At 37.9% G+C, this 27740-nt stretch overlaps 2 protein-coding genes across 2 annotated transcripts; both read left to right on the top strand.

The window, feature by feature from the left end:
- Positions 1–4203: 4203 nt before the first annotated feature.
- LOC308337920 (olfactory receptor 5H2-like) lies at positions 4204–5142 on the top strand (the record flags this gene model as incomplete). The annotated part of the gene is made up of 1 exon (XM_080796033.1): positions 4204–5142. The coding sequence occupies exon 1, from the start codon at positions 4213–4215 to the stop codon at positions 5140–5142; it is 930 nt and encodes a 309-aa protein (XP_080652159.1). The 5' UTR covers positions 4204–4212.
- A 12245-nt stretch (positions 5143–17387) lies between these two features.
- On the top strand, positions 17388–18326 carry LOC308337592 (olfactory receptor 5H2-like; the record flags this gene model as incomplete). Its single annotated transcript, XM_080795699.1, has 1 exon — positions 17388–18326. Exon 1 carries the CDS (start codon positions 17397–17399, stop codon positions 18324–18326), a length of 930 nt encoding a protein of 309 aa, XP_080651825.1. The 5' UTR covers positions 17388–17396.
- Positions 18327–27740: the final 9414 nt, after the last annotated feature.

Below are 27740 nucleotides of genomic sequence, written 5' to 3' on the forward strand. Positions count from 1 at the left end.
GTAAAATACAAAGTCTCTGAATGAGCCTCCAAGGGCTTGTGTGATCCCACCCATGCTGGCCTCCCTCACACCATCTGGTTCCTCCTAGCTTCTCCCTTTGTAATCTGTTAGATTGTGCTACTCCCATGATCTGGGCTCTCTGAAAATCTAGCCCTCCAAGGACAAAGGCCTTGTGGGTGATACAAGTCCAGAGGCAGCAGTCACCAGGTTAGAACTGAAGACCCTCAGGCCTCACCCATACCTACTCACACAGAATCTGCATTTTAACAAGCTCTCTCTCTAGGAGATTCCCAGGCATTAAAATTTGAGAAGCACTGAGCTATGGCACTTCTCACTGTGGTGCTTTATCTTTGTTTCCCTTTGCATTTCCCCTGACTTTTGCCTACTGAGATTTCTCATCAGATTTCAGTTTAACGTGTGGAGTGAGGTCTAGATCTGGAATGTGAGCTGCAGTTTGCATGAGGACAACTATTTCCTTGGGGTTGGCTCCTGAAGGGAACCTCGTTCTCTGGCCTCGATAAAATCATGTATGATTAGCTCAGACAAGAACATATTAATCAAAGCCCTCAGAGCAACACCAATTTATAGATAAACTGATTTGCCTAAACATGCCAGAAGTGTCCTTGGTGGTGGAAAGCAGCAGCACAGTGTGCAATTTCAACTGTTGCAACTAGAACTGTATGTGTGACGTGATGTTCTCAGTCTGTAAAGCCTATTGGGACACCTGGACTTCTCATACAGATTCTAATCTGCAATGCCCAGAAGAACAGCTTAGTTTTGTCCTAAAGGGAACCCTTGGGTGCAATTAGGGGAATTCTTCTTCATGCCTTCCTCTTCTGGAAAAAGAACACAGTTGTAGAATTAGTTGACTCTTGAGTTCAAAGCAGATTTATAATAAACGGCATTTTGCTGATTTTTTAGTAAATGAGGTCCCCAGAATGAATCGGCGTGCAAAGAATTGCGGCAGTGCTACTGTCATTCCGGTGCAACTCTTATTTTTCTTTTCTGCTTGAGACAGCCTAACCCTGAAAAGATCTCCACAATGTCTTAACAAATATTGGTAAGAGACTGATTTATGTAATACTTACTGTTCTTTACAGAAAGTTAAAAGTACTGTTATATTTAGAAAAAATTTTGATTTGGTTTATAAGATGACCAAATAGCAGGTTGAAAATGGAAAACAATCAGTATTATAGTATATGTTAACTACCTAGAATTTGTATAAAAAGTTGAAACAAAAAAGAAAAGAAAACAAATAGTGAATAACCTAATAGTATTTTACTATTGTGAGTAAATCTGGGTAAGCAAAATAGCTCTAAGACTAAATTGCACTCTTTAATCATAGTTAATTATCTGGCTAGCAAAATGACAATGACTCCCTAGGATGAGTTTGGTTCCTAGAAGTTCAGACAGCTTAAAAATGGGTTTAAGGATTTAGGTCATAATGTTTCCTATGTAAGAAATCTCTCTGACGATTCTGTTCAAAATGTTTATTCCATTTAATTAACCACATTCTCTGACTGACCTTTTAAGTTAAATCACTTAGCTATTCACCTGGGTATCCTTTTATCCTTTCACCCACTTTTGACAATAATTTCATATACATATATGAAAATGCAGAAAATGTCCCTCCAGTGTCCTTTCTACTTTCCGACTTAATAAAGGCCCACAGATTGCACTTGGGAATTTTAAATTATCTTGTAGTTCGGGATTGCATGGAAGGAAACCAATGCCAAATAAGTATACATTTACCAATTGCAATTATTGGCATAGGTCATTTATATTGCTAGGAGTAGGTTCCAGGCTTTAGCTCAGTTTTATTCTGCTAAAACCTAGTGGAGAGGAAAGGCCTCTCAAATCAAATGAGAGTAGTTAGAGAAACTCAGTTCTAATTACTGTAACAGCAAAATAAAGTGACTTTTAAATGTGGAACGTGCTTTCAGCAATGTTGGTATATATGTGACCAATACAAAGTTTCTAGCCTAATAGTAAAATGAAAATCTCTATTTCATACACATTTCCATAGAGAAATAAAGTTGGAATTTGGAATGAAAGAAAAAGAAATCATACCCAGTACTGACAAGTTTTAATGAAAACCACAGTTAAGACAAATATTTACCTCCAGTGTCTGAGCTTTTCCCCCAGTTTCATCCTCACCCTTTCTCTGATACTTCCTCTTTCTCTCTCTTCATGCCTTGGCCTTTCCTATCCCTATCCACCTACGAAAACACCATGGACACTCAGTGGACAGCAGCTGATTGCCAACTCCACCCCACATTCCTCAGCACACCCTATTTCATTCTCCTCACTGTTGTGCCCCATGTTTCCTATTCTCCTCTCATTGCTCTCGGACCTCAACTCTATCAGAGAATAGACATTGCTCTCACAAAAGCCACCAGGAATCTATTAATTCCCACACTTAATGATGATTGATCTCTCCTATTCCACTAGAGCACTTACTTCACTTTTGGCACTGTACTTCACTTTGTCCTTGTTGAGGTTTTTTTCTCCCTTTAATTCCACAACACTCAGCTTTCCAATTCCTTCATGCATCTCTGGCCACTCTGCTCAGTGTTCTTTTGCGTTTTTTTCCGTTTCTCACTTTGTGTAAGCCAGAGCTCTTGGTTGCCAAAGGAAATGGGTTAATTGAAAGGAAACTGGCTTTAACGTCAAAACGTTAGGGGACTGGAGAAACCCGCTGGACAAATGGGCAGGAACACAATGCAAGAAAGCCTGTCAAACAGCCAAAATCTGTCCTAGTCTATCTAGCTCACTAAGAGCTGCTGTCCTTGCTACTAGATGCAGACGCAACAGCTTCCTTTGATATGCCTCTACCATTTTCTAGGGTCATGATATTGTTTGCTTAGTTGACTTTGCAACCCAAATTCTCCTTTTCCCCCCTGGCCGTTTGTCCCCTTCTCTCCATTTACCAAATCCAGCATAGGTGACTTTTACTGGCAAACCTACAGCAAGTCCTCTATGATGGAAAAGTCAGTTTATAGAACTTTTGGCTTCTGGACTTAATGACAGCTTCTGTTTGCCACCAAGAGCCATATGGTAGAATAGAGGATCAAATGTTAGCCAATGCATACATGATGTATATCCATTTTGTAATCCCTTTAACTTGCACAAGTTTCTTTTTCCTCCTTCTTTTTTACGTTATACACTTCAATGGATGGGTCATACAAAACTGTGCCTTTAGTCACCCCAATGACTCCCAAGTCATCATTTCTATTAAGCTCCTATAGAACTATTCTGCTGAGTGCATTTCACCTGGATGTTTCCAGAATGCTCCTTGAAAAAACTGGCCAGCACACCCGAGTCCTCAATCTCAGTGTTTGATGACCATCTACCCAAGCACCGAGTGTCTTCTTTTTCCTACACCGACCAACTCCCTTCACATCTAATATGTCACTGAGTCCTAGTGACTGCACATTCTGATTTACTTTGAGCTGCCTCTTTGTCCTCTCTTTACTCCCAGTATCTTATTGCACACAGACCAAGAACTTCACATCCTGTTCAATCAACCAAGGAGCATTTATAAAGTGCATATTATTCCAACCTATTCATGAGATCTGAATCAATTTGTATAGTAATATCCCAAAACCTATATTTTGTACAAAAACTGTCCTAGCCAATTTCCTTGTATAATTTGGTTTGGGAATTGCTGGACAATAATAATGGCTTCCTGTTTAGTGTTTTTTCACTCTAGTTTCCCCTCCCTTCAGCCTATTTTCTACAACCAAATATTTAATTTAATAAACATCTGAGGATGACACTCCCTTTCATAAAAGTTTTCGGTCCCAGCCTATTGTTTGAAGGACACAACTGAAGATGTTTCACAGGGAACTGATCACTTGATGATCCAGGCCTTTCTAACGTTTTTACTTTTCATGCTGCATTAACGTCCTATACACAGAACCTGGCTACCTCATTCAATAGTTACTTCACGGATATGCTCATGTTCAGAATGTTTTTCTTAACTTCTAAATATGTTTATTTTGCACATAGTTGGAACTTAAGTAGTTATATTTTTGCAACATAACAGTTCCCCCAAATAGTTGCCATATTAAAGGAAATAAAATTGAAGTGCCTTCAGGCTAGTGTATGGTTTTATTTCAATTACCTTCACCGAACAGTCTTTTATAAATCATTAATGAATATTCTTTTTACGTTTACCACATTTAATTTCAGAGACCATCTGGTAAGAATATGGAAACTAAAAATGCAACAGAGCTGGAAGAGTTTGTTCTCATAGGACTCACATATCAACCAGAGTGGCAGATTCCCTTGTTCCTGGTGTTCTTGGTTATATATCTCATCACCATTGTGGGGAACCTTGGTCTGATTGCTCTCATCTGCAATGACCCTCACCTTCACATCCCCATGTACTTATTTCTTGGGAATCTGGCATTTGTGGATGCTTGGTTATCATCCACAGTATCCCCCAAGATGCTAGTCAACTTCTTTTCTGAGAGCAAGAGGATCTCTCTCTCTGAATGCATGATACAATTCTTTTCCTTTGCAATCAGTGCAACCACAGAATGTTTTCTTCTGGCAACGATGGCATATGATCGGTATGTGGCCATATGCAAACCGTTACTTTATCCAGTGATTATGTCCAATATGCTGTGCATCCAGCTGATACTTTTGTCATTTTTAGGTGGCCTTCTTCATGCCATAATTCATGCTTCTTTTTTATTTAGATTAACCTTCTGCAATTCCAACATAGTACATCACTTTTACTGTGACATTATGCCCTTACTTAAGATTTCTTGTACTGATCCTTCTATTAATTATCTGATGCTATTTATTTTCTCTGGGTCAATACAAGTATTTACCATTTTAACAGTCCTTGTGTCTTACACACTTGTTCTCTTTACGATCTTGAAAAAGAATTCTCTACAAGGTATAAGAAAAGCCTTCTCCACCTGTGGAGCCCACCTCTTATCTGTCTCTCTGTACTATGGCCCCCTTCTCTTCATGTATGTGCGCCCCGGGTCTGCAGAGGCAGATGATCAAGATATGATGGGTTCTGTATTCTACACTGTCATAATTCCTTTCTTAAATCCAATTATATACAGCCTGAGAAATAAGAAAGTCATAGATTCACTGAGAAAAATATTAAAGAGAAATGTTTAGATCTCATACTAGTATCTATTCTCCTTTCATTAAAATGACAAAATTCTGTGGACAATGTTGCTATGTTTTGAGTAGTAGTCATTTTTTTTTGCAGTTATAATTACCTTAGTCTTCAATGACTAGGAGGGAGAACCCAATTATCTCATAAAATATTTGTGTGTTTTTTTCAAAGCACACAAGAAATTTTATTATTTAAAAAAATTTTAAAGATTTTATATATTTATTTGACAGAGAGAGAGAAAGAGACAGTGAGAGAGGGAACCCAAGCAGGCAAGGTGGGAGAGGGAGAAGGGACTGAGCAGGGACCCTCCCCCCCCCCCCCGCCTAATGTGGGGATCAATCCCATGACCCACAGACCACGACCTGAGTTGAAGGCAGAAGCTTAATGACTGAGATACCCAAGGACCCACACACAAGGAATTTTAATCAAGTGTTCATATCATACTTAAGTAAAACAGAAAACAAAAATGAAAACATTTCACAGGCTTGTCTGTTCCTTGGTGTGATTTATAAATGCATTAAATACTAAAATACTATAGTGCCTCTGAACAGAACTTGATTGTGATGTCTTGATACTTATGCAGCTATCTAGCCAAGACCCATGTTCCATTTAACTGGATTGTAGAGGCAGACTTGTGTTTGAGTGAACAGAGGTAAACCCCAAGAGTTCTGCTAGCCATCAAGGTTTTCTTTCTGCTTTATTTAGGGCATGGTGAATTTTACCTCTCGTGTGGCTTCAAGTCTGATATCACGGAGAGAAATAAAAAGAAAAGAGAGCAATGAGGGAAGAAAATGACAGGGTTTTAAGACAATGAAGAAAGGGTCATGCTATAAGAGATGCTTTTAGCCTAGTGTGCTTCTTAGAGGAAGGCAGAGGCAAGTTGCCTCTCACTGTCTATGATGCCTACTATAGGCCCTTTCTAGCTGTGTTTGTATGTTGTTGAACAATCTGTAAAACTTCACTAATAAAGAAAGCCAACACATCCACCAAGGGCTTAAGCTGGCATGGACACAGACAAAAGTGGCCAACTTGGAAGAAAGTGGTCTTAATATCCCTAGAATTAAAAAAAAAACTAAGCTAGAAAGATTTTAAAATCAATAATATGTAGTTTTTGGAATGTGTTATTGACAATGAGGGGCTTTAAATGCATGTGACCAAAGTCCAAATAATCTTAAGGTGACTTAACGTCATAGTGGGTACCTAGTGGGTACTTAAGAGAGATATGAATATTTATATGAATTATGATGTTTTGTGCCTCAAAGTCCATAAATGTTATTTTTTATCATACTCCATTTGCAAAGTATAATGTGTAATCCATCTCAGTCCACCTTTACCCTTCCTTTCTCACCCCTGATTCCATACACAGTTCTACTGATACCACTAAACCTATAATCCCCATGACTACCCACTTTTGTGATTTGCAAAACTCGAATTACTTATCCTCTTCAGTATCAGTATCAGAATCAGTATCAGTGTCAGTATCCTACTGATACTCTCTTACTTCCAAAACTTTGTAAACATAACTAATGTTAATGATATATTTTCAATAACATTTAATAGATTGTCTGCCACTAGGTTATGTAGTATCATATATGATATATTTTTGTAGATATATATGTATCTATCCACAAAAATATATGTATATAAATATATATGTGTGTGTGTATATAATATATATGTGTCTATATATATGGTGGACATACAAAAAACATGTGTGTGGACATATATGTGTGTATACATATGCATATATATGTATACATATGCATATATTTGTCTGCTCATGTGTAAGTCCAGAATATATGATATAGATCTAGTTAGATCTACACTTATATATCCACATATCTATCAATATCTTCTTCACCCTGCACTTGTTCACCCTGGCATTATTTAAGGTTTTGTTTTTAAGTAAACCTTGGTTTAACACTGCAGTGCTTTTCCTCCACTTCTCCTAAGACCATGTTTTATACCCATATAGAGTTATTGAAAGCCTTCTGGAAACACCTCATTCTCTCAGGTTCAAACTTTTGCCCATTTAGGTCTCTCCATAGAGAATAAAATCCTCCACGTCACCCCCAAACTACTCATGTTTATTTGTAATGGATATGATGTTTTTTTCTTTAAGGTCTAGCAACGTAAGTGTTATAGCTTCCTTGATGCATTTCCAGATTACCACAAAGAAGATAAAAATTCACACTCATTTGAAGCATATTAGTTTATTTATTCTTCTTAGATCATACCTGGGCTTGTATAGTACTTAGTTTTGGTTTACACACTCTTTTAGAATATAACTTAGAAGTCCTAGTACTCCTGTACTTGTGCAGCACATAGGACAGTGACTTACATGAGGTCTGAAGTAAGTATTTGTGAACTACCTGTGAAATTTTAAAAATACAACAGCATGAACACATAAAATAGAATAGTGACAATAGAATGTGTCACTCTTTTTCAGTAAGTTAATGAGCCCAGGGAAATTACCGGGGATAGCTGCTGTAGGCCAGCTTTTTTCCTGTTTCTTTCATGACAATCTTGAGCATCATAGACATAAAGTGAATTCTTCCTCTTATCACTAGAATTAGTTCCTTGGATGGGGTATGAGACAATATCAAGGAGAAGCCCTTTCATTAGATGCTTGTTTAAAGATATAACACATATAACTATTTAATAAAAATATCAATATTAAAAAAAGAAAGGGTGCCTAAATTGCTCAGTTCCTTAAGCATCTTCCTTCAGCTCAGGTCATTATCCCAGAGTCCAGAGATCAGGCTTCCTGCTTAATGGGGCGCCTGCTTCTCCCTCTACATCTCCTCCGCCTCCCCCTGCTCCTTCATGCTTTATCTCAAATAAATAAATGAAATCTTTAAAATAAATAAAGAAAAAATAAAGAAAAATATCATTATCATGTACTTCTGGAGGTACAGATCACAAGACTAGACCAGATCATCTGCTCTCTTTTTGTTTTCTTGAGAGATACTCCCAAGACCTAGCAAAGGAACTGAATGGATTAATGTGCAGCTGTTTTTATTCTTTAAACTTGAGAATTTATATCTTGCTTATGTGTGCAGCTTATTGATTCTTTGCTTTATGATATTCCTATCATTCTGATTTTTTCTGTTAATTATCTAGACTTTTCTCATGTGTTCCTTTTTATGATCCCAAAACAAAAATAGTAATAGAAACTACTACTGTGTATTTCTTCACTCTCAGAAAGGTCTGTTTTCCTAATTGGCTTTTTCTTTGAATGAGAAGTCTGACATCCACCTGTGAGTCTGAGAATGGTGTGTTACCTCTCAGGTCTGATTGTAGGCTGGATGAGTATGGGACAGAGAGCTGGGGGTCTCTCAGAAGCTCAGAATTCCTCTGTAGCCTCCTCTTGTATATTTCAGGTTTGTAGATTCATTTCTTCTGGTTGGAACTTTAGCAAAATGCCAACTATTTTATTCCTTCCTGAAATCCATCAAAATCCTTTGTCCACTGATGTAATCCCATTCTCATTTCTGTAACAGTGCTATTCATTTTGTACACTATTTTTGTGATACAAGTAGCATGTTGGGAAGGAGGTAAAAAATATATATCTGTGCAAAGCCCATATTATAGACAAGATATTCTACAAGTTCTTTAAAAAGAAAATATGACATTACATATGTATTATTTAGTAGATACTTAGATGTAAAGGATGATATCACAATGTTAAGTTTGTGTATTTGTCTAGAACAACTGCTGCTGATGTGGGATTAAGTCATCCCTTGGAAACACAGATTACATACTTTGAATATTCTTTATTATGAAGGTTCGTTTTCTTAACTTGGAGATTTTAAAAAACTCATAATTCCTGCAAAAATCTTCTGCACAGCAAAGGAAACTACCATCAACAACAAAAAAAGGCACCCTACTGAAAGGGAGGAGATATTTCCAAATGATATGTCTGATAAAACAGTCAGGAGTCAAAATGTATAAAGAATTTACACAACTGAACACCAAGGAAACCCAAATACTCTGATTAAAAATGGACAGAGGACTGAAATAGAATTTTCACCAAAGAAGACATAGATGGCCAATGGACACATAAATGGATGGATGTTCAACATCACTAATCATCAGGGAAATGCAAATGAAAACACTGAGATATCACCTTACATCTGTCACAATACTTATAATCAGAACCACAAGATATAATTAACGTTGGTGAACATGTATATAGAAAGGAAAACTTGTGCACTTGGTGAGAACACAAATTGGCGCAGCCACTATAAAAAAGAGTATGGAGGTTCCTAAAAAAATTGAAAAGTAGAACTACTATATGATACATTAATTCCCTTACTGAGTATTCATCCAAAGAAAGTGAAAACCTAATTCAAAGAGATATATGCAACTCGATTTTATTGCAACATTATTTAAAATAGCCAAGATATGGGAACAACTCATGTCCATTGGTTGATGAATGGATAATGAAGAAGTACACACACACACACACACACACACACACACACGGAATATTATTTTGCCATAAAAGAGAATGACATCTTGTGATGTGCAGCAACATGGAAGGACCTAGAGGGCACAATGTTAAGTGAAATAAATCAGTGGGAAACAAATACCATATGATTTCACTCATATGTAGAATTTAAGAAACAAAACAAACAAAAAATAACTAAAAAGACAAACAAGCATAAAAGGAAACTTAAATATAGAGAACATCCTGGTGGATGGGAGGTGAGCGGGGGTGGGGGGATGGGTGAAATAGAAAAAGGAGATTAAGAGTGTACTTATCTTGATGAGAACTGAGAAATATATAGCATGATATTGTACACCTGAAAATACTATAATAGTGTATGTTAACTACCTTGAATAAAAGTTTCAAAAAGAACAACTCATATTTAATATCTCTTTAAATGTAAATAATGTAGTATACATACACTTTTCTCATCACTTTACAATACTTTCTACTGTTCAGAAGATTGCTAACAAAATTGTCTTACGTAGTGTTCAAGGAAATACCGTAATTAGGTTAAGAAAAACGTCAGTCGACACTAGAACAGTATTTCTCAATGTCTGCATTGTAGACCAGCTATGGCAAAATCTTACCAAGTATGTATTCAGTATATGTCAAAATCTCTCTGGCATAGACATTCATGTTGTTCTTTTACAATGGTGGTTCATAAATTATAGTGGGCACCAAGACCATGTGGAGAACTTGTGAAAGCATATTGATAGGCTCCATCAGTAGCGTTTCTGATTTAGTTATGCTAATGCTATTGGCTGAAGCCATACTTAGGAACCACTGTTTTAAAATACTCAGCGAAGCAAAGTTTTTATAATAACAAAATATTTAGAGACCAGTCAAAATGGAGTTTCTGCACATCCTCTCTCTCCTACTTAATCACAATATATGTGAATATTCTAAAGGTTTCTACCCTCTGGTTTGTACTTTCCTCCCTGCTTTGGGAGGGTGAGTCCAAATTTCAATGGGGCTCTTGTTTTAAAGGATGAAGAATTGTGGACCCTTTATAACTTTCTCTTGGAAACCAGGATTGAAAGTGATGATAGCCAATGAAAACTCCATTGCCTCATTTGGGTAAGGTTAATAGATGGGACCTCAGTTCATTCAAAAATGAGCTTTTTTTAAGGCATCAAATTTCTTGTTTTAAAAATTATGTTCAGTTAAAAAATGAATTTTTTAAGTAGAACGAACTTGGGATCATCATTCTCAATGAAATTTCGTATACCACATATTCCAGGACACCTAGTGGCTCAGTCTGTTAATCATCTGCCTTTGGCTTAGTCATGATCTCAGGATCCTGGGATACAGTCCTGTATCAGACTTCCTGCTCAGTGGGGAGTCTGCTTCTCCTTCCAGCTACATGGATCACTGTCGTGTATCCTGATGACAGCAGTCCTCACTTTGGCTCCAAGACCTCTAGACCACCAGAGGATAAGATCAAGGGTACCTGAAGCAAAAATTATGCTGGTGGCCAAAAAAATAATAAAAAAATGCTAGTGCATTCCTAGGGGTAACAGTGAGTGGTCCCACTGAACCAGTACAATACACTGGTTGCTGACTCAGAAAACATACAGCCTTCTGGAAATACTCTAATGCTGTAAGGTATCACATGTAGTTATGCTATGAATGAGTCTCCAAAAAAGCTATTCCACATTCTATCCAATAATTGCTTCAGAATGGAGGGCAATAGGAGAAGACCAGTGAATTTTATGGTCATGGGTCCTTTGCTGCACTCTTTGGATGTGAAGTAAATTCCTTGTTCAGAAGATATATTGCATGTAATCCTATGATTTGGGGCAGTGGATAAGGAATTCTGAAAAGTCCAAGATGATGCTTTTGGTAGAATAAATGAATGAAACTCGACCATTCTCTCACACCATACACAAAGATAAACTCGAAATAGATAAAAGACCTCAACGTGAGGCAGGAATCCATCAGAATTCCAGAGGAGAACATAGGCAGTAACCTCTTCAACAGCAGCCACAGCAACTTCTTTCCAGATATGTCTCCAAAGGTAAAGGAAACAAAAGGTATCACATGGCCCAATTGGTGGAGCACCTTGGACAGCAACCTATACTTGTTACAGAGCCTTTTCCTGTTCTGAGCCCAACTCAAAACTAGCAGTTTATCTGGTCACTTCATAAATGGGCTGGAATAATACACCCAAATGATACAGTGTCCAGAATCCACAGGAACCCACTAGGTGTTGTGACTCTTTTCCGGATGCGGGAGGGGCCAGATGCAGTAACTTACCCTTCACCTCAGAAGGGAAATGTCCATGTGCCCTATATCACTGACTCCTAGGAATTTTACTCAAGTATAAGGTCTCTAAATATTTTTTTAAAGATCTTATTTATTTATTTGACAGACAAAGATCACAAGTAGGCGGAGAGGCAGGCAGAGAGAGGAGGAAGCAGGCTCCCCGAGGAGCAGAGAGCCTGATGCGGGGCTCGATCCCAGGACCCTGGGATCATGACCTGAGCCGAAGGCAGAGGCTTTAACCCACTGAGCCACCCAGGTGCCCCTAAATATTTTTTTTAAGTAGACACCACACCCAATGGGGGGTTGGAACTCACAACCCTCAAATCAAGAATTTCATGCTCTATGCAGTGAGCCAGCCAGGTACTCTGGATTTTATTGGATTTATTTCTCCCCCTCTGTCATGCACATTTCTTACGAGGAAGCATTGAACAGTTGCTACTTCTTGCTCACTGGTGTCAAACATCGTAATGCCATGTGTGTACTGGGCCAGTTTGATATCTCTGTGGGGAAGAAAGACAACAAGAATGCTGAGAAATATTTGCACAGCATATATCTGATAATGGCTTGAACTTGTACATCGGAAGAATTCACAAAACACACTAATTAAAAAATAATTTACTCAAAAGAATTAACTCAATTAAAAACTTGACCAGGATTTCAACTGGTAGTTCACCAAACAAGATATAAAGATGTCAAAACAGGACACAAGAAGACGCTTTATACAGTGTGTTATCGGCAAAATACATGTGAAAACCACAGCCCACTTGTATAAACGACCAAGGTTGAGAAGACTACTCTTATTGGAAGCAACATCACAGACCTTCTGTGCTCAAGGGAGGCAACAAAATGAGTTAAGAGGTATTTATACAAAAATGAAGGGGTCAGTAGATTTAAGCCATTTGCGTTATGTTGAAGCCACCTCTGCACACCATCCTGCTTACTCCACCCGTCTACTAGGTTTTCAGAATGACATTATTTTATCGGTGCTATTTTCCCCCCTCCATTTTGGCTTGCACAAGCAAAATTATAAGGAGGCAAGAGTATTGATCAATGAGTCTGCCAAAACAGATGCTGTTTGCTTTCCCCTAGCTGCCAATCAAGTCCCTTGTGAAGGCTGAACATTTTTTCTACTCTTCAAGTAGTAAACCACAATGTCACAAGGAAGTAAATTTTGTACTTTTCTGAAAGAAAGTTCATTGACAACTTACTTTGTAATGCACAAAAGGCAAACCCGAACGCATATACCACCATGTTCAAATCCCTCATTTCCTTTAAGTTGGGGTAAAATACAAAGTCTCTGAATGAGCCTCCAAGGGCTTGTGTGATCCCACCCATGCTGGCCTCCCTCACACCATCTGGTTCCTCCTAGCTTCTCCCTTTGTAATCTGTTAGATTGTGCTACTCCCATGATCTGGGCTCTCTGAAAATCTAGCCCTCCAAGGACAAAGGCCTTGTGGGTGATACAAGTCCAGAGGCAGCAGTCACCAGGTTAGAACTGAAGACCCTCAGGCCTCACCCATACCTACTCACACAGAATCTGCATTTTAACAAGCTCTCTCTCTAGGAGATTCCCAGGCATTAAAATTTGAGAAGCACTGAGCTATGGCACTTCTCACTGTGGTGCTTTATCTTTGTTTCCCTTTGCATTTCCCCTGACTTTTGCCTACTGAGATTTCTCATCAGATTTCAGTTTAACGTGTGGAGTGAGGTCTAGATCTGGAATGTGAGCTGCAGTTTGCATGAGGACAACTATTTCCTTGGGGTTGGCTCCTGAAGGGAACCTCGTTCTCTGGCCTCGATAAAATCATGTATGATTAGCTCAGACAAGAACATATTAATCAAAGCCCTCAGAGCAACACCAATTTATAGATAAACTGATTTGCCTAAACATGCCAGAAGTGTCCTTGGTGGTGGAAAGCAGCAGCACAGTGTGCAATTTCAACCGTTGCAACTAGAACTGTATGTGTGACGTGATGTTCTCAGTCTGTAAAGCCTATTGGGACACCTGGACTTCTCATACAGATTCTAATCTGCAATGCCCAGAAGAACAGCTTAGTTTTGTCCTAAAGGGAACCCTTGGGTGCAATTAGGGGAATTCTTCTTCATGCCTTCCTCTTCTGGAAAAAGAACACAGTTGTAGAATTAGTTGACTCTTGAGTTCAAAGCAGATTTATAATAAACGGCATTTTGCTGATTTTTTAGTAAATGAGGTCCCCAGAATGAATCGGCGTGCAAAGAATTGCGGCAGTGCTACTGTCATTCCGGTGCAACTCTTATTTTTCTTTTCTGCTTGAGACAGCCTAACCCTGAAAAGATCTCCACAATGTCTTAACAAATATTGGTAAGAGACTGATTTATGTAATACTTACTGTTCTTTACAGAAAGTTAAAAGTACTGTTATATTTAGAAAAAATTTTGATTTGGTTTATAAGATGACCAAATAGCAGGTTGAAAATGGAAAACAATCAGTATTATAGTATATGTTAACTACCTAGAATTTGTATAAAAAGTTGAAACAAAAAAGAAAAGAAAACAAATAGTGAATAACCTAATAGTATTTTACTATTGTGAGTAAATCTGGGTAAGCAAAATAGCTCTAAGACAAAATTGCACTCTTTAATCATAGTTAATTATCTGGCTAGCAAAATGACAATGACTCCCTAGGATGAGTTTGGTTCCTAGAAGTTCAGACAGCTTAAAAATGGGTTTAAGGATTTAGGTCATAATGTTTCCTATGTAAGAAATCTCTCTGACGATTCTGTTCAAAATGTTTATTCCATTTAATTAACCACATTCTCTGACTGACCTTTTAAGTTAAATCACTTAGCTATTCACCTGGGTATCCTTTTATCCTTTCACCCACTTTTGACAATAATTTCATATACATATATGAAAATGCAGAAAATGTCCCTCCAGTGTCCTTTCTACTTTCCGACTTAATAAAGGCCCACAGATTGCACTTGGGAATTTTAAATTATCTTGTAGTTCGGGATTGCATGGAAGGAAACCAATGCCAAATAAGTATACATTTACCAATTGCAATTATTGGCATAGGTCATTTATATTGCTAGGAGTAGGTTCCAGGCTTTAGCTCAGTTTTATTCTGCTAAAACCTAGTGGAGAGGAAAGGCCTCTCAAATCAAATGAGAGTAGTTAGAGAAACTCAGTTCTAATTACTGTAACAGCAAAATAAAGTGACTTTTAAATGTGGAACGTGCTTTCAGCAATGTTGGTATATATGTGACCAATACAAAGTTTCTAGCCTAATAGTAAAATGAAAATCTCTATTTCATACACATTTCCATAGAGAAATAAAGTTGGAATTTGGAATGAAAGAAAAAGAAATCATACCCAGTACTGACAAGTTTTAATGAAAACCACAGTTAAGACAAATATTTACCTCCAGTGTCTGAGCTTTTCCCCCAGTTTCATCCTCACCCTTTCTCTGATACTTCCTCTTTCTCTCTCTTCATGCCTTGGCCTTTCCTATCCCTATCCACCTACGAAAACACCATGGACACTCAGTGGACAGCAGCTGATTGCCAACTCCACCCCACATTCCTCAGCACACCCTATTTCATTCTCCTCACTGTTGTGCCCCATGTTTCCTATTCTCCTCTCATTGCTCTCGGACCTCAACTCTATCAGAGAATAGACATTGCTCTCACAAAAGCCACCAGGAATCTATTAATTCCCACACTTAATGATGATTGATCTCTCCTATTCCACTAGAGCACTTACTTCACTTTTGGCACTGTACTTCACTTTGTCCTTGTTGAGGTTTTTTTCTCCCTTTAATTCCACAACACTCAGCTTTCCAATTCCTTCATGCATCTCTGGCCACTCTGCTCAGTGTTCTTTTGCGTTTTTTTCCGTTTCTCACTTTGTGTAAGCCAGAGCTCTTGGTTGCCAAAGGAAATGGGTTAATTGAAAGGAAACTGGCTTTAACGTCAAAACGTTAGGGGACTGGAGAAACCCGCTGGACAAATGGGCAGGAACACAATGCAAGAAAGCCTGTCAAACAGCCAAAATCTGTCCTAGTCTATCTAGCTCACTAAGAGCTGCTGTCCTTGCTACTAGATGCAGACGCAACAGCTTCCTTTGATATGCCTCTACCATTTTCTAGGGTCATGATATTGTTTGCTTGGTTGACTTTGCAACCCAAATTCTCCTTTTCCCCCCTGGCCGTTTGTCCCCTTCTCTCCATTTACCAAATCCAGCATAGGTGACTTTTACTGGCAAACCTACAGCAAGTCCTCTATGATGGAAAAGTCAGTTTATAGAACTTTTGGCTTCTGGACTTAATGACAGCTTCTGTTTGCCACCAAGAGCCATATGGTAGAATAGAGGATCAAATGTTAGCCAATGCATACATGATGTATATCCATTTTGTAATCCCTTTAACTTGCACAAGTTTCTTTTTCCTCCTTCTTTTTTACGTTATACACTTCAATGGATGGGTCATACAAAACTGTGCCTTTAGTCACCCCAATGACTCCCAAGTCATCATTTCTATTAAGCTCCTATAGAACTATTCTGCTGAGTGCATTTCACCTGGATGTTTCCAGAATGCTCCTTGAAAAAACTGGCCAGCACACCCGAGTCCTCAATCTCAGTGTTTGATGACCATCTACCCAAGCACCGAGTGTCTTCTTTTTCCTACACCGACCAACTCCCTTCACATCTAATATGTCACTGAGTCCTAGTGACTGCACATTCTGATTTACTTTGAGCTGCCTCTTTGTCCTTTCTTTACTCCCAGTATCTTATTGCACACAGACCAAGAACTTCACATCCTGTTCAATCAACCAGGGAGCATTTATAAAGTGCATATTATTCCAACCTATTCATGAGATCTGAATCAATTTGTATAGTAATATCCCAAGACCTATATTTTGTACAAAAACTGTCCTAGCCAATTTCCTTGTATAATTTGGTTTGGGAATTGCTAGACAATAATAATGGCTTCCTGTTTAGTGTTTTTTCACTCTAGTTTCCCCTCCCTTCAGCCTATTTTCTACAACCAAATATTTAATTTAGTAAACATCTGAGGATGACACTCCCTTTCATAAAAGTTTTCGGTCCCAGCCTATTGTTTGAAGGACACAACTGAAGATGTTTCACAGGGAACTGATCACTTGATGATCCAGGCCTTTCTAACGTTTTTACTTTTCATGCTGCATTAACGTCCTATACACAGAACCTGGCTACCTCATTCAATAGTTACTCCACGGATATGCTCATGTTCAGAATGTTTTTCTTAACTTCTAAATATGTTTATTTTGCACATAGTTGGAACTTAAGTAGTTATATTTTTGCAACATAACAGTTCCCCCAAATAGTTGCCATATTAAAGGAAATAAAATTGAAGTGCCTTCAGGCTAGTGTATGGTTTTATTTCAATTACCTTCACCGAACAGTCTTTTATAAATCATTAATGAATATTCTTTTTATGTTTACCACATTTAATTTCAGAGACCATCTGGTAAGAATATGGAAACTAAAAATGCAACAGAGCTGGAAGAGTTTGTTCTCACAGGACTCACATATCAACCAGAGTGGCAGATTCCCTTGTTCCTGGTGTTCTTGGTTATATACCTCATCACCATTGTGGGGAACCTTGGTCTGATTGCTCTCATCTGCAATGACCCTCACCTTCACATCCCCATGTACTTATTTCTTGGGAGTCTGGCATTTGTGGATGCGTGGATATCGTCCACAGTATCCTCCAAGATGCTGGTTAACTTCTTTTCCGAGAGCAAGATGATCTCTCTCTCTGAATGCATGGTACAATTTTTTTCCTTTACAACTGGTGCAACCACAGAATGTTTTCTTCTGGCAACAATGGCGTATGATCGCTATGTGGCTATATGCAAGCCTTTACTTTATCCAGTAATTATGACTTACAGACTATCCATGCAACTGTTGGTTTCATCATTTGTAGGTGGCCTTCTTCATGCCTTAATTCATATAGGCTTTTTATTCAGATTAACCTTCTGTAATACTAACATAATACATCACTTTTACTGTGACATCATGCCATTATTTAGCATTTCTTGTACTGATCCTTCTATTAATATTCTCATAGTATTTATTTTTTCTGGGTCAATTCAGATGCTCACTATTCTGATTGTTCTTATATCTTACACATTAGTTCTCTTTACAATCTTAAAAAAGAAGTCTCTACAAGGCATAAGGAAAGCCTTTTCCACCTGTGGAGCCCATCTCTTATCTGTCTCTCTGTACTATGGCCCCCTTCTCTTCATGTATGTGCGTCCTGGATCCGCGCAGTCAAATGAACAAGATATGATGGATTCTCTATTTTACACTGTCATAATTCCTTTCTTAAATCCAATGATCTATAGCCTGAGAAATAAGAAAGTCATAGATTCAATGAGAAAAATGTTGAAGCGAAATGCTTAGATTTCATACCAATATCTATTCTCCTTTCATTAAAATGACAAACTTGTGCAAACTAATGTTGGTATGATTTTTTTTTGCAGTTATAATTACCTTAGTCTTTCAATGACTAGGAGGGACAATCTAATAATCTCCTTAAAATATTTGTGTGTATTTTTCACATCACACAAGAAATTTTATTATATATTTTTTATTTTTTTGAAGATTTTATTTATTCATTTGACAGAGAGAGAGAAAGAGACAGCAAGAGAGGGAACACAAGTAGGTAGAGTGGGAGAGGGAGAAGTAGGGTTCCCGCTGAGCAGGGACCCCCCTCCTCACCCACCCAATGTGAGGATCAATCCCATGACCCACAGATCATGACCTGAGCTGAAGGCAGAAGCTTAATGACTGAGACACCCAAGCACCCACACAAGGAATTTTAATCAAGTGTTCATATCATACTTAAATAACATAGATAACAAAAATGAAAACATTTCACAGGCTTGTCTGTTCCTTGGTGTGATTTTATAAATCCATTAAGTACTAAAACAGTATAGAGCTTCTGAACAGAACTTGATTGTGATGTCTTTGATACTTATGCAGCTGTATAGCCAAGACCCATGTTACATTTAACTGGATAATAGAGACAGATTTGTGTTTGAATGAACAGAGGTAAATTCCAGGAATTCTGCTAGCCATCAAAAGGTTTTCTTTCTACTTCATTTGAGGCATGGTGAATTTTACCTCTTGTGTGGCTTCAACTCTGATATCATGGAGAGAAATAAAAAGAAAAGAGAGCAATGAGGGAAGAAAATGACAAGGGTTTTAAGACAATGAAGAAAGGGTCAAGCTTTAAGAGATGCTTTTAGGCTAGTGTGCTTCTTAGAGGAAGGCAGGGGCAAGTTGCCTCTCCCTGTCTATGATGCCTTCTATAGGCCCTTTCTAGCTGTGTTTGTATGTTGTTAGGCAATCTGGAAAGCTTCATTAATAAAGAAAGCTAACACATTCACCCAGGGCTTTAGCTGGCATGGACATAGACTTGGAAGGACGTGTTCTCAATATTCCTAGAATTAAAAAAAAATTAAGCTAGAAAGATTAAAAAAATCAATAATGTGTAGTTTTTGGGAATATGTTATTGACAATGAGGGGCTTTAAATGCATGTGACCAAAGTCCAAATAATCTTAAGGTGATATAATGTCATAGTGGGTATCTGAGAGATATGAATATCTATACAAATTATGATGCTTTTTGCCTCAAAGTGCATGAATCTTCATTTTTATCATACTCCATTTGCAAAGTATAATGAGTGATCCATCTTCAATCCACTCCTACCCTTTCTCTCTCACCACTGATTCCATACACAGTCCTGCTGATACCATTGAGGCTGTCATCCCCATAACTACCCACTTCTGTGATTTGCAAAACTTTAATTACTTATCCCTTCTTTCTTACTGATAACTCTCTTACTTCCCCAAATCTGTAAACATAACTGATATTAATGATACCATTTTCAATAACATTTAATAGATTGTCTTTGCTACTAGGTTAGGTAGTACAATATATGGTATATTTATGTAGATCTATCATCTATATAACTATCCATATACAAATATGCATATATTAGTTGGCTCACGTGTAAGTCCAGAATATGCGATATAGATCTACTTAGATCTACACTTATATCTATATTCACATATCTATCAGTTTCTTCTTCATCCTGCATTTGTTCACTCTGCCATTACTTGAGGTTTTATTTTGAAATAAACTTTGGCTTAACACTGAATTGCTTTTCCTCCAATTCACCCAAAACCATGTTTTATACCCTTATAAAGTTATTAAAATCCTTCTAGAAACACCTCATTCTCTCAGGTTCAACCTTTTGCCTATGTGGGTCTCTCCACAGAAAATAAAATCCTCCATGACACCCTAAAACTACTCATGTTTACTTGCAATGGAATGATTTTTTTCTTTAAGGTCTAGCAATGTAAGTGTTATAGCTTCCTTGATGCATTTCCAGATTACCACAAAGAGGATAGGAATTTATAATCATTTGAAGCATATTAGTTTATTCATTCTTCTTAGATCACCTGGCCTTGTATAGTACTTATTTTTGGTTTACACACTCTTTTAGAATATAACTTAGAAGTCCTAGTACTCCTGTACTTGTGCAGCACATAGGACAGTGACTTACACATGAGGTCCTAAGTACGTATTTGTGAACTACCAGTGAAATTTTAAAAATGTGACAGCATGAACACATAAAACACAATAGAATGTGTCACTCTTTTTCAGTAAGTTAATGAGCCCAGGGAAATTACTGGGGATAGCTGCTGTAGGCCAGCTTTTTTCCTGTTTCTTTCATGACAATCTTGAACATCGTAAACATAAAGTGAATTCTTCTTCTTATCACTAGAATCAGTTCCTTGTATGGAGTATGAGACAATATCAAGGAGAAGCCCTTTCATTAGATGTTTGTTTAAAGATATAACACATATAACTATTTAATAAAAATGTCAGTATTAAAAAAAAGAAAGGTGGAGTGCCTAAATTGCTCAGTTCCTTAAGCATCTTTCTTCAGCTCAGGTCATTATCCCAGAATCCAGAGATCAAGCCCAGCTCAGGCTTTCCACTCAGTGGGATGCCTCCTTCTCCCTCTACATCTCCTCCACCTCCCCCAGCCCCGACTCCTGTGTTCTATATCTCATAAGTAAATAAAATCCGGGGACTCTGGGGATCATGGCCTACCAAAGGCAGACATTTAATGACTGAGCCACCAAGGCACCCCTCACATGTGGAATTTAAGAAACAAAACAAATGAACAAAACAAAACAAAAAAGAGACAAACAAACATAAAAAGGAGACTTAAATATAGAGAATGCTCTGGCAGGTGGGAGGTGAGTGGGGGGATGGGTGAAACAGTTAAATGAGATTAAGAATATACTTGTCTTTATGAGCACTGAGAAATGTATAGCATTGTAGAATCATGATATTTTGCATCTGAAAATAATATAGTACTGTATGTTAATTATCTTGACTAAAAGTTTTAAAATAACTCATATTTACTATTTCTTTAACTGTAAATAATGTAGTATATAAACACTTTTCTCATCACTTTATGATACTTTCTACCATTCAGAAGACTGCTAACAAAATTATCTTAGACTGTATTCAAAGAAAAAAACATAATTAGGTTAAAACACTTCAATCAATAGTAGAATATTATTTCTCAATGTCTGTACTGTAGACCAGTTATGGCAAAATGTTACTGAGTATGTATATTCATTATGTCAAAATCTCTCTGGTATAGACATTCATATTATTCTTTTATAACGGTGATTCTTAAACTATAGTGGGCATCAAGATCATTTGGAGAACTTGTATATTGATAGGCTCCATCATTAGTGTGTTTGATTTGGCAATGTTAATGCTGTTGGTTTGAAACCATACTTAGGAACCATTGTTTTAAAATAATCAGGGAAGCAAAATTTTTATAATAACAAAATATTAGAGACCAGTCAAAATGGAGTTTCTACACATGCCCTATCTCCTACTTAACCACAATATGTGAATATTCTAAAGGTTTCTACCCTCTGGTTTGTACTTTCCTCCCTGCTATGGGAGGGTGTGTCTAACTTTCAGTGGGGCTTTTGTTTGAAAGGATGAAAAATTGTGGACCTTTTAATAAATTTCTCTTGGAAACCATGATTGAAAGTGATGATAGCTGGGGTGCCTGTGTGGCTCAGTGGGTTAAAGCTTCTGCCTTTGACTCAGATCATGATCCCAGGGTCCTGGGATCGAGTCCTGCATTGAGCCCTGGATTGGGGTCTCTTCTCCGAGGGAACTCTGCTTTCTCCTCTCTCTCTGCCTGCCTCTCTGCTTACTTGTGATCTGTCTGTCAAATGAATAAGTAAAATCTTAAAAAAAAAAACCAAAAACAAAGTGATGATAGCCAATGAAAACCTCACTGCCTCATTTGGGTAAGGTTAATAGGTGGGACTTCAGTTCATTAAAACAAGTGAGTTTTTTTAATGTGTCAAATTTATTTATATATATATTTATTTATTTTTAAATTTTGTTTATTTATTTGAGAGAGAGAGAGAGAGAGAGCACATGAGAGTAGAGAGGTGAGCAGGAGAAGCAGACTTCCTGCTGAGCAGAGAGCCCGATGCGGGACTTGATCCCAGGACTCCAGGATCATAACCTGAGCTGAAGGCAGTTGCTTAACCAACTGAACCACCCAGGTGCCCAATGTGTCAAATTTATTTTTTAAATTATGTTCAGTTAAAAAATGAATTTTTAAGTAAAATGAACTTTTGGATCCTCATTCTCAATGAAATTTCATGTATAACATGTTCCAGTGACACCTGTGTGGCTCAGTCTGTTAAGCATCTGCCTTTGGCTTAGGTCATGATCTCAGGGTCCGGGGGCACAGCCCTGTATCAGACTTCCTGCTCAGTGGGGAGTCTGCTTCTCCTTTCAGGTACAGGGATCTATTGTGTGTCCTGATGACAGCATTCATCACTTTGGCTCCAAGACCTCTAGACCACCAGAGGATAAGATCAAGGGTACGAGAAACAAAAATTACGCTGGTGGCCAAAAAAATAATAAAAAAAAATGTTAGTGTATTCCTAGGGGTAACAGTGAGTGGGTCTCACTGAACCAGTATGGTGCACTGGATGCTAACTCAGAAAACGTACAGCCTTCTGGAAATACTCTAATGCTGTAAGGTATCACATGTAGTTACGCTATAAATGAGTCTCCAAAAAGGCTATTCCACGTCCTACCAAACAAGTAGCTTCAGAATGATGGGGAATGGATACGACCAATGAATTTTATGGTCATAGGCCCTTTGCTGCGTTCTTTGGCTGTGATGTAAATTCCTTGGTCAGAAGATAAGTTGCATGTAATCCTATGACCTTGGACAGTGAATAAGGAATTCTGTTAAGTTCAAGATGATGCTTTTGGCCAATGGTTTATTGATCTCATTGATTCTTTCAAAAAACTGGCTTCTAGGTTCATGGATGCATTCTACTGTATCTCTAGTTTCTACCTCATTGATCTCTGCTCTAATCTTGATTATTTACCTCCTTGTGTGTGGGGTTGTTGATTCTACAGTTCTTTAAGGTATAAAGACAGCTGGTGTATTCTGGATTTTTCAAATTTTTTGAGGGAGGTTTGGATGGCTATGTATTTCCCCCTTAGGACCACCTTTGCTGTATCCCATAGGTTTTGGACCAAAGTGTCTTCATTCTCATTGGTTTCCATGAATTGTTTAAGTTCTTCTTTGATTTTCTGGTTGATCCATGCATTCTTAAGCGAGGTGGTGTTTAGCTTCCAGGTGTTTGAATTTCTTCAGAACTTTTTCTTGTGGTTGAGTTCCAGTTTCAAAGCATTGTGATCTGAGAATACACAGGGAATAATCTCAATCCTTTAGTATAAGCTGAGTCCTGATTTGTGACCCAGTATGTGGTCTTTTCTGGAGAAGGTTCCATGTGCACTTGAGAAGAATGAGTATTCTGTTGTTTTAGGGTGGAATGTCCTGTATATATCTATGAGGTCCATCTGGTCCAATGTGTCATTCAATGCTCTTGTTTCTTTATTGATTTTCTGCTTAGATGATCTGTCTATTCCTGAGAGTGGTGTGTTAAGATCCCCTACTATTAATGTATTCATATCAATATGACTCTTTATCTTGATTAACAGTTGTCTTATGTAGTTGGCTGCTCCCATATTTGCCAAACTAATCCAAAAGAAAAGAAAGAAGACCCAAATTAATAAAATTATGAATGAAAAGGGAGAGATCACAACTAACACCAAGACAGTAGAAACAATCATCAGAAATTATTATCAACAGTTATATGCCAATAAGTTAAGCAACCTAGATGAAATTGATGCCTTCCTAGAAAACTATAAACTTCCAAAACTAAGTCAGGACGAAATTGACAACCTTAATAGACCCATAGCTATTAACAAGATTGAAGCAGTGATCAAAAACCTCCCAAAAAACAAGAGGCCAAGACCTGATGGATTCCCTGGGGAATTCTATGAAACTTCCAAAGAAGAAATAACACCTATTCTCCTGAAGCTGTTTCAAAAAATTGAAGCAGAAGGAAAACTTCCAGACTCTTTTTATGAAGCCAGCATTACCCTGATCCCCAAACGAGGCAAAGACCCCACCAAAAAGGAGAATTTCAGACCAATATCCCTGATAAATATGAATGCTAAGATTCTCAACAAGATCCTAGCTAATAGGATCCAACAGTACATTAAAAAGATTATCCACCATGACCAGGTGGGATTTACCTCTGGGTTGCAAGGGTGGTTCAACATTTGCAAATCAATTAATGTGAAAGAACAAATCAATAAGAGAAGAGAGGAAAACCACATAGTCCTCTCAACTGATGCAGAAAAAGCATTTGTGAAGATGCAGCATCCGTTCCTGATTAAAAAGATTCAATGTACAGGGATAGAAGGACCATCCCTGCTACGCTGAAAAGAAATAATTAAAAAAAAATGAATGGAGAAATAAGGTAAAAAAAAAAAAGGATAAATGTAAGAAACTTTTATAAAAAAATCTGATGTCTTTAGGGGAATGTGAGAATTTGCTAAATCCAAAGTAAAAATGCCATGTATTTTATAAAATAAAGTGCCCAATAACAATAAAAAAAAAGGAAGGACCATCCCTCAATTTCTTAAAATCTATCTATGAAAAACCCACAGCAAATATCATCCTCAATGGGAAAAAGCTGCCGGCCTTCCCTTTGAGATCAGGAACACGACAAGGATGCCCACTCTCACCACTCTTGTTCAACATAGTATTAGAAGTCCTAGCAACAGCAATCAGACAACAAAGAGAAATAAAAGGTATCCAAGTTGGCAAGGAAGAAGTCAAACTCTCTCTCTTTGCAGATGACATAAAACTTTATATGGAAAACCGAAAAGACTCCAGCCCCAAACTATGAGAACTCATACAGCAATTTAGTAATGTGTCAGGATACAAAAACAAAATACAGAAATCAGTTGCTTTCTTATACACTAACAATGAAAATACAGAAGGGAAATTAGAGAATCAATTCCATTTACTATAGCACCAAGAATCATAAGATACCTGGGAAGAAACCTAAACAAAGAGGTAAAGGATCTGTACTAAAGGAACTACAGAACACTCATGAAAGAAATTGAAGAAGACACAAAAAGATGGAAGACCATTGCATGCTCATGGTTCAGAAGAATAAACATTGTTAAAATGTTTATGCTGCCTAGAACAATCTATACTTTCAATGCCATGCTGATCAAAATTCTGCCAGCATTTTTCAAAGAGCTAGAGCAAACAATCCTAAAATTTGTATGGAACCAGAAGAGACCCCGAATTGCTAAGGATATGATGAAAAAGAAAAACAAAACTGGCAGCATCACGTTTCCTGATTTCAAGCTTTACTACAAAGCTGTGATCACCAAGACAGCATGGTACTGGCATAAAAACAGACACATAGACCAGTGGAACAGAGTAGAGAGCCCAGATATGGACCCTCAACTCTATGGTCAAATATCTTTGACAAAACAGGAAAAAATATCCAGTGGAAAAAAGACAGTCTCTTCAATAAATGGTGCTGGGAAAATTGGACAGCTATGTATAGAAGAATGAAACTCAACCATTCTCTTACACCACACACAAAGATAAACTCGAAGTGGATAAAAGACCTCAACGTGAGACAGGAATCCATCAGAATCCTAGAGGAGAACATAGGCAGTAACCTCTTTTGCATCAGTCACAGCAACTTCTTTCAAGACATGTCTCCAAAGGCAAAGGAAACAAAAGCAAAAATGAATTTTTGGGACTTCGTCAAGATCAAAAGCTTCTGCACAGCAAAGGAAACAGTCAACAAAACAAAGAGGCAACCCATGGAATGGGAGAAGATATTTGCAAATGACAGTACAGACAAAGGGCTGATATCCAAGATCTATAAAGAACTCAAACTCAAAACACACAAAACAGATAATCATGTCAAAAAATGGGCAGAAGATATGAACAGACACTTCTCCAATGAAGACATACAAATGGCTAACAGACACATGAAAAAATGTTCATCATCACTAGCCATCAGGGAGATTCAAATCAAAACCACATTGAGATACCACCTTACACCAGTTAGAATGGTGAAAATAAGAAGACAGTAAACAATAAATGTTGGAGAGGATGTGGAGAAGGGGAGTCCTCTTACACTGTTGGTGGGAATGCAAGTTGGTGCAGCCACTTTGGAAAACAGTGTGGAGATTCCTTAAGAAATGGGAATGCAAGTTGGTGCAGCCACTTTGGAAAACAGTGTGGAGATTCCTTAAGAGGTTCCCCATGACCCTGCAATTGCACTACTGGGTATTTAACCCAAAGATACAGATGTAGTAAAAAGAAGGGCCATCTGTTCCCCAAAGTTCATAGCAGCAATGGCCACTGTCGCCAAATTGTGGAAAGAACCAAGATGCCCTTCACGGATGAATGGATAAGGAAGATGTGGTCCATATACACTATGGAGTATTATGCCTCCATCAGAAAGGATGAATACCCAACTTTTGTATCAACATGGATGGGACTAGAAGAAATTATGCTTAGTGAAATAAGTCAAGCAGTGAGAGTCAATTATATGGTTTTGCTTATTTGTGGAGCATAAGAAATAACACAGAGGACATGGGGAGATGGAGAGGAGAAGGGAGTTGGGGAAAATTGGAGGGGGAGATGAATCATTGAGACTGTGGACTCTGAGAAACAGTCTGAGGGTATTGGAGGGGTGGGGGGTGGGAGGTTGGGTGAACTTGGTGGTGGGTATTATGGAGGGTACGTATTGCATGGAGCACTGGGTGTGGTGCATAAATAATGAATTCTGGAACACTGAAAAGAAATTAAATATAAATAAAAAATTTTTAAAAAGATGATGCTTTTGGTAGAATAAATGAATTCACATAGGGTAAATCTGTATATAGAATAGATATATTTTCCAGTAAAAGATAAAAACCACTTCCCTTTTATGATGGAAACTTTCCAATGTAATCAATCTGCTACAAGGTAGGTAGCTGATCATTCTAATAAATGGTGATATATAAGAGAATCAATATTATCTCAGCTCCTGGCTGACTAAGCACTCAGCAATGGCTGTAACCAAGGTGGCCTAGGTAAATGAAGTCCATGATGTGGACACATGCATGACTTCCTTCCCTGACACTGGATCATTTTGTTCATGAATCCACTGGATGATGACAGAAATGTCTGAAAGATGATGGTTGTCCAAAAATAAGTCTTTCCAGAGGTGCCTGGGTGGCTCAGTGGGTTAAACCTCTGCCTTCAGCTCGGGTCATGATCCCAGAGTCCTGGGGTCGAGCCCCGCATCGGGCTCTCTGCTCAGTGGGGAGCCTGCTTCCCTCTCTCTCTGCCTGCCTCTCTG

The sequence above is a fragment of the Martes martes genome, assembly GCF_963455335.1.
Source record: "Martes martes genome assembly, chromosome: 1".
NCBI classification, from domain to species: Eukaryota; Metazoa; Chordata; class Mammalia; order Carnivora; family Mustelidae; genus Martes; species Martes martes.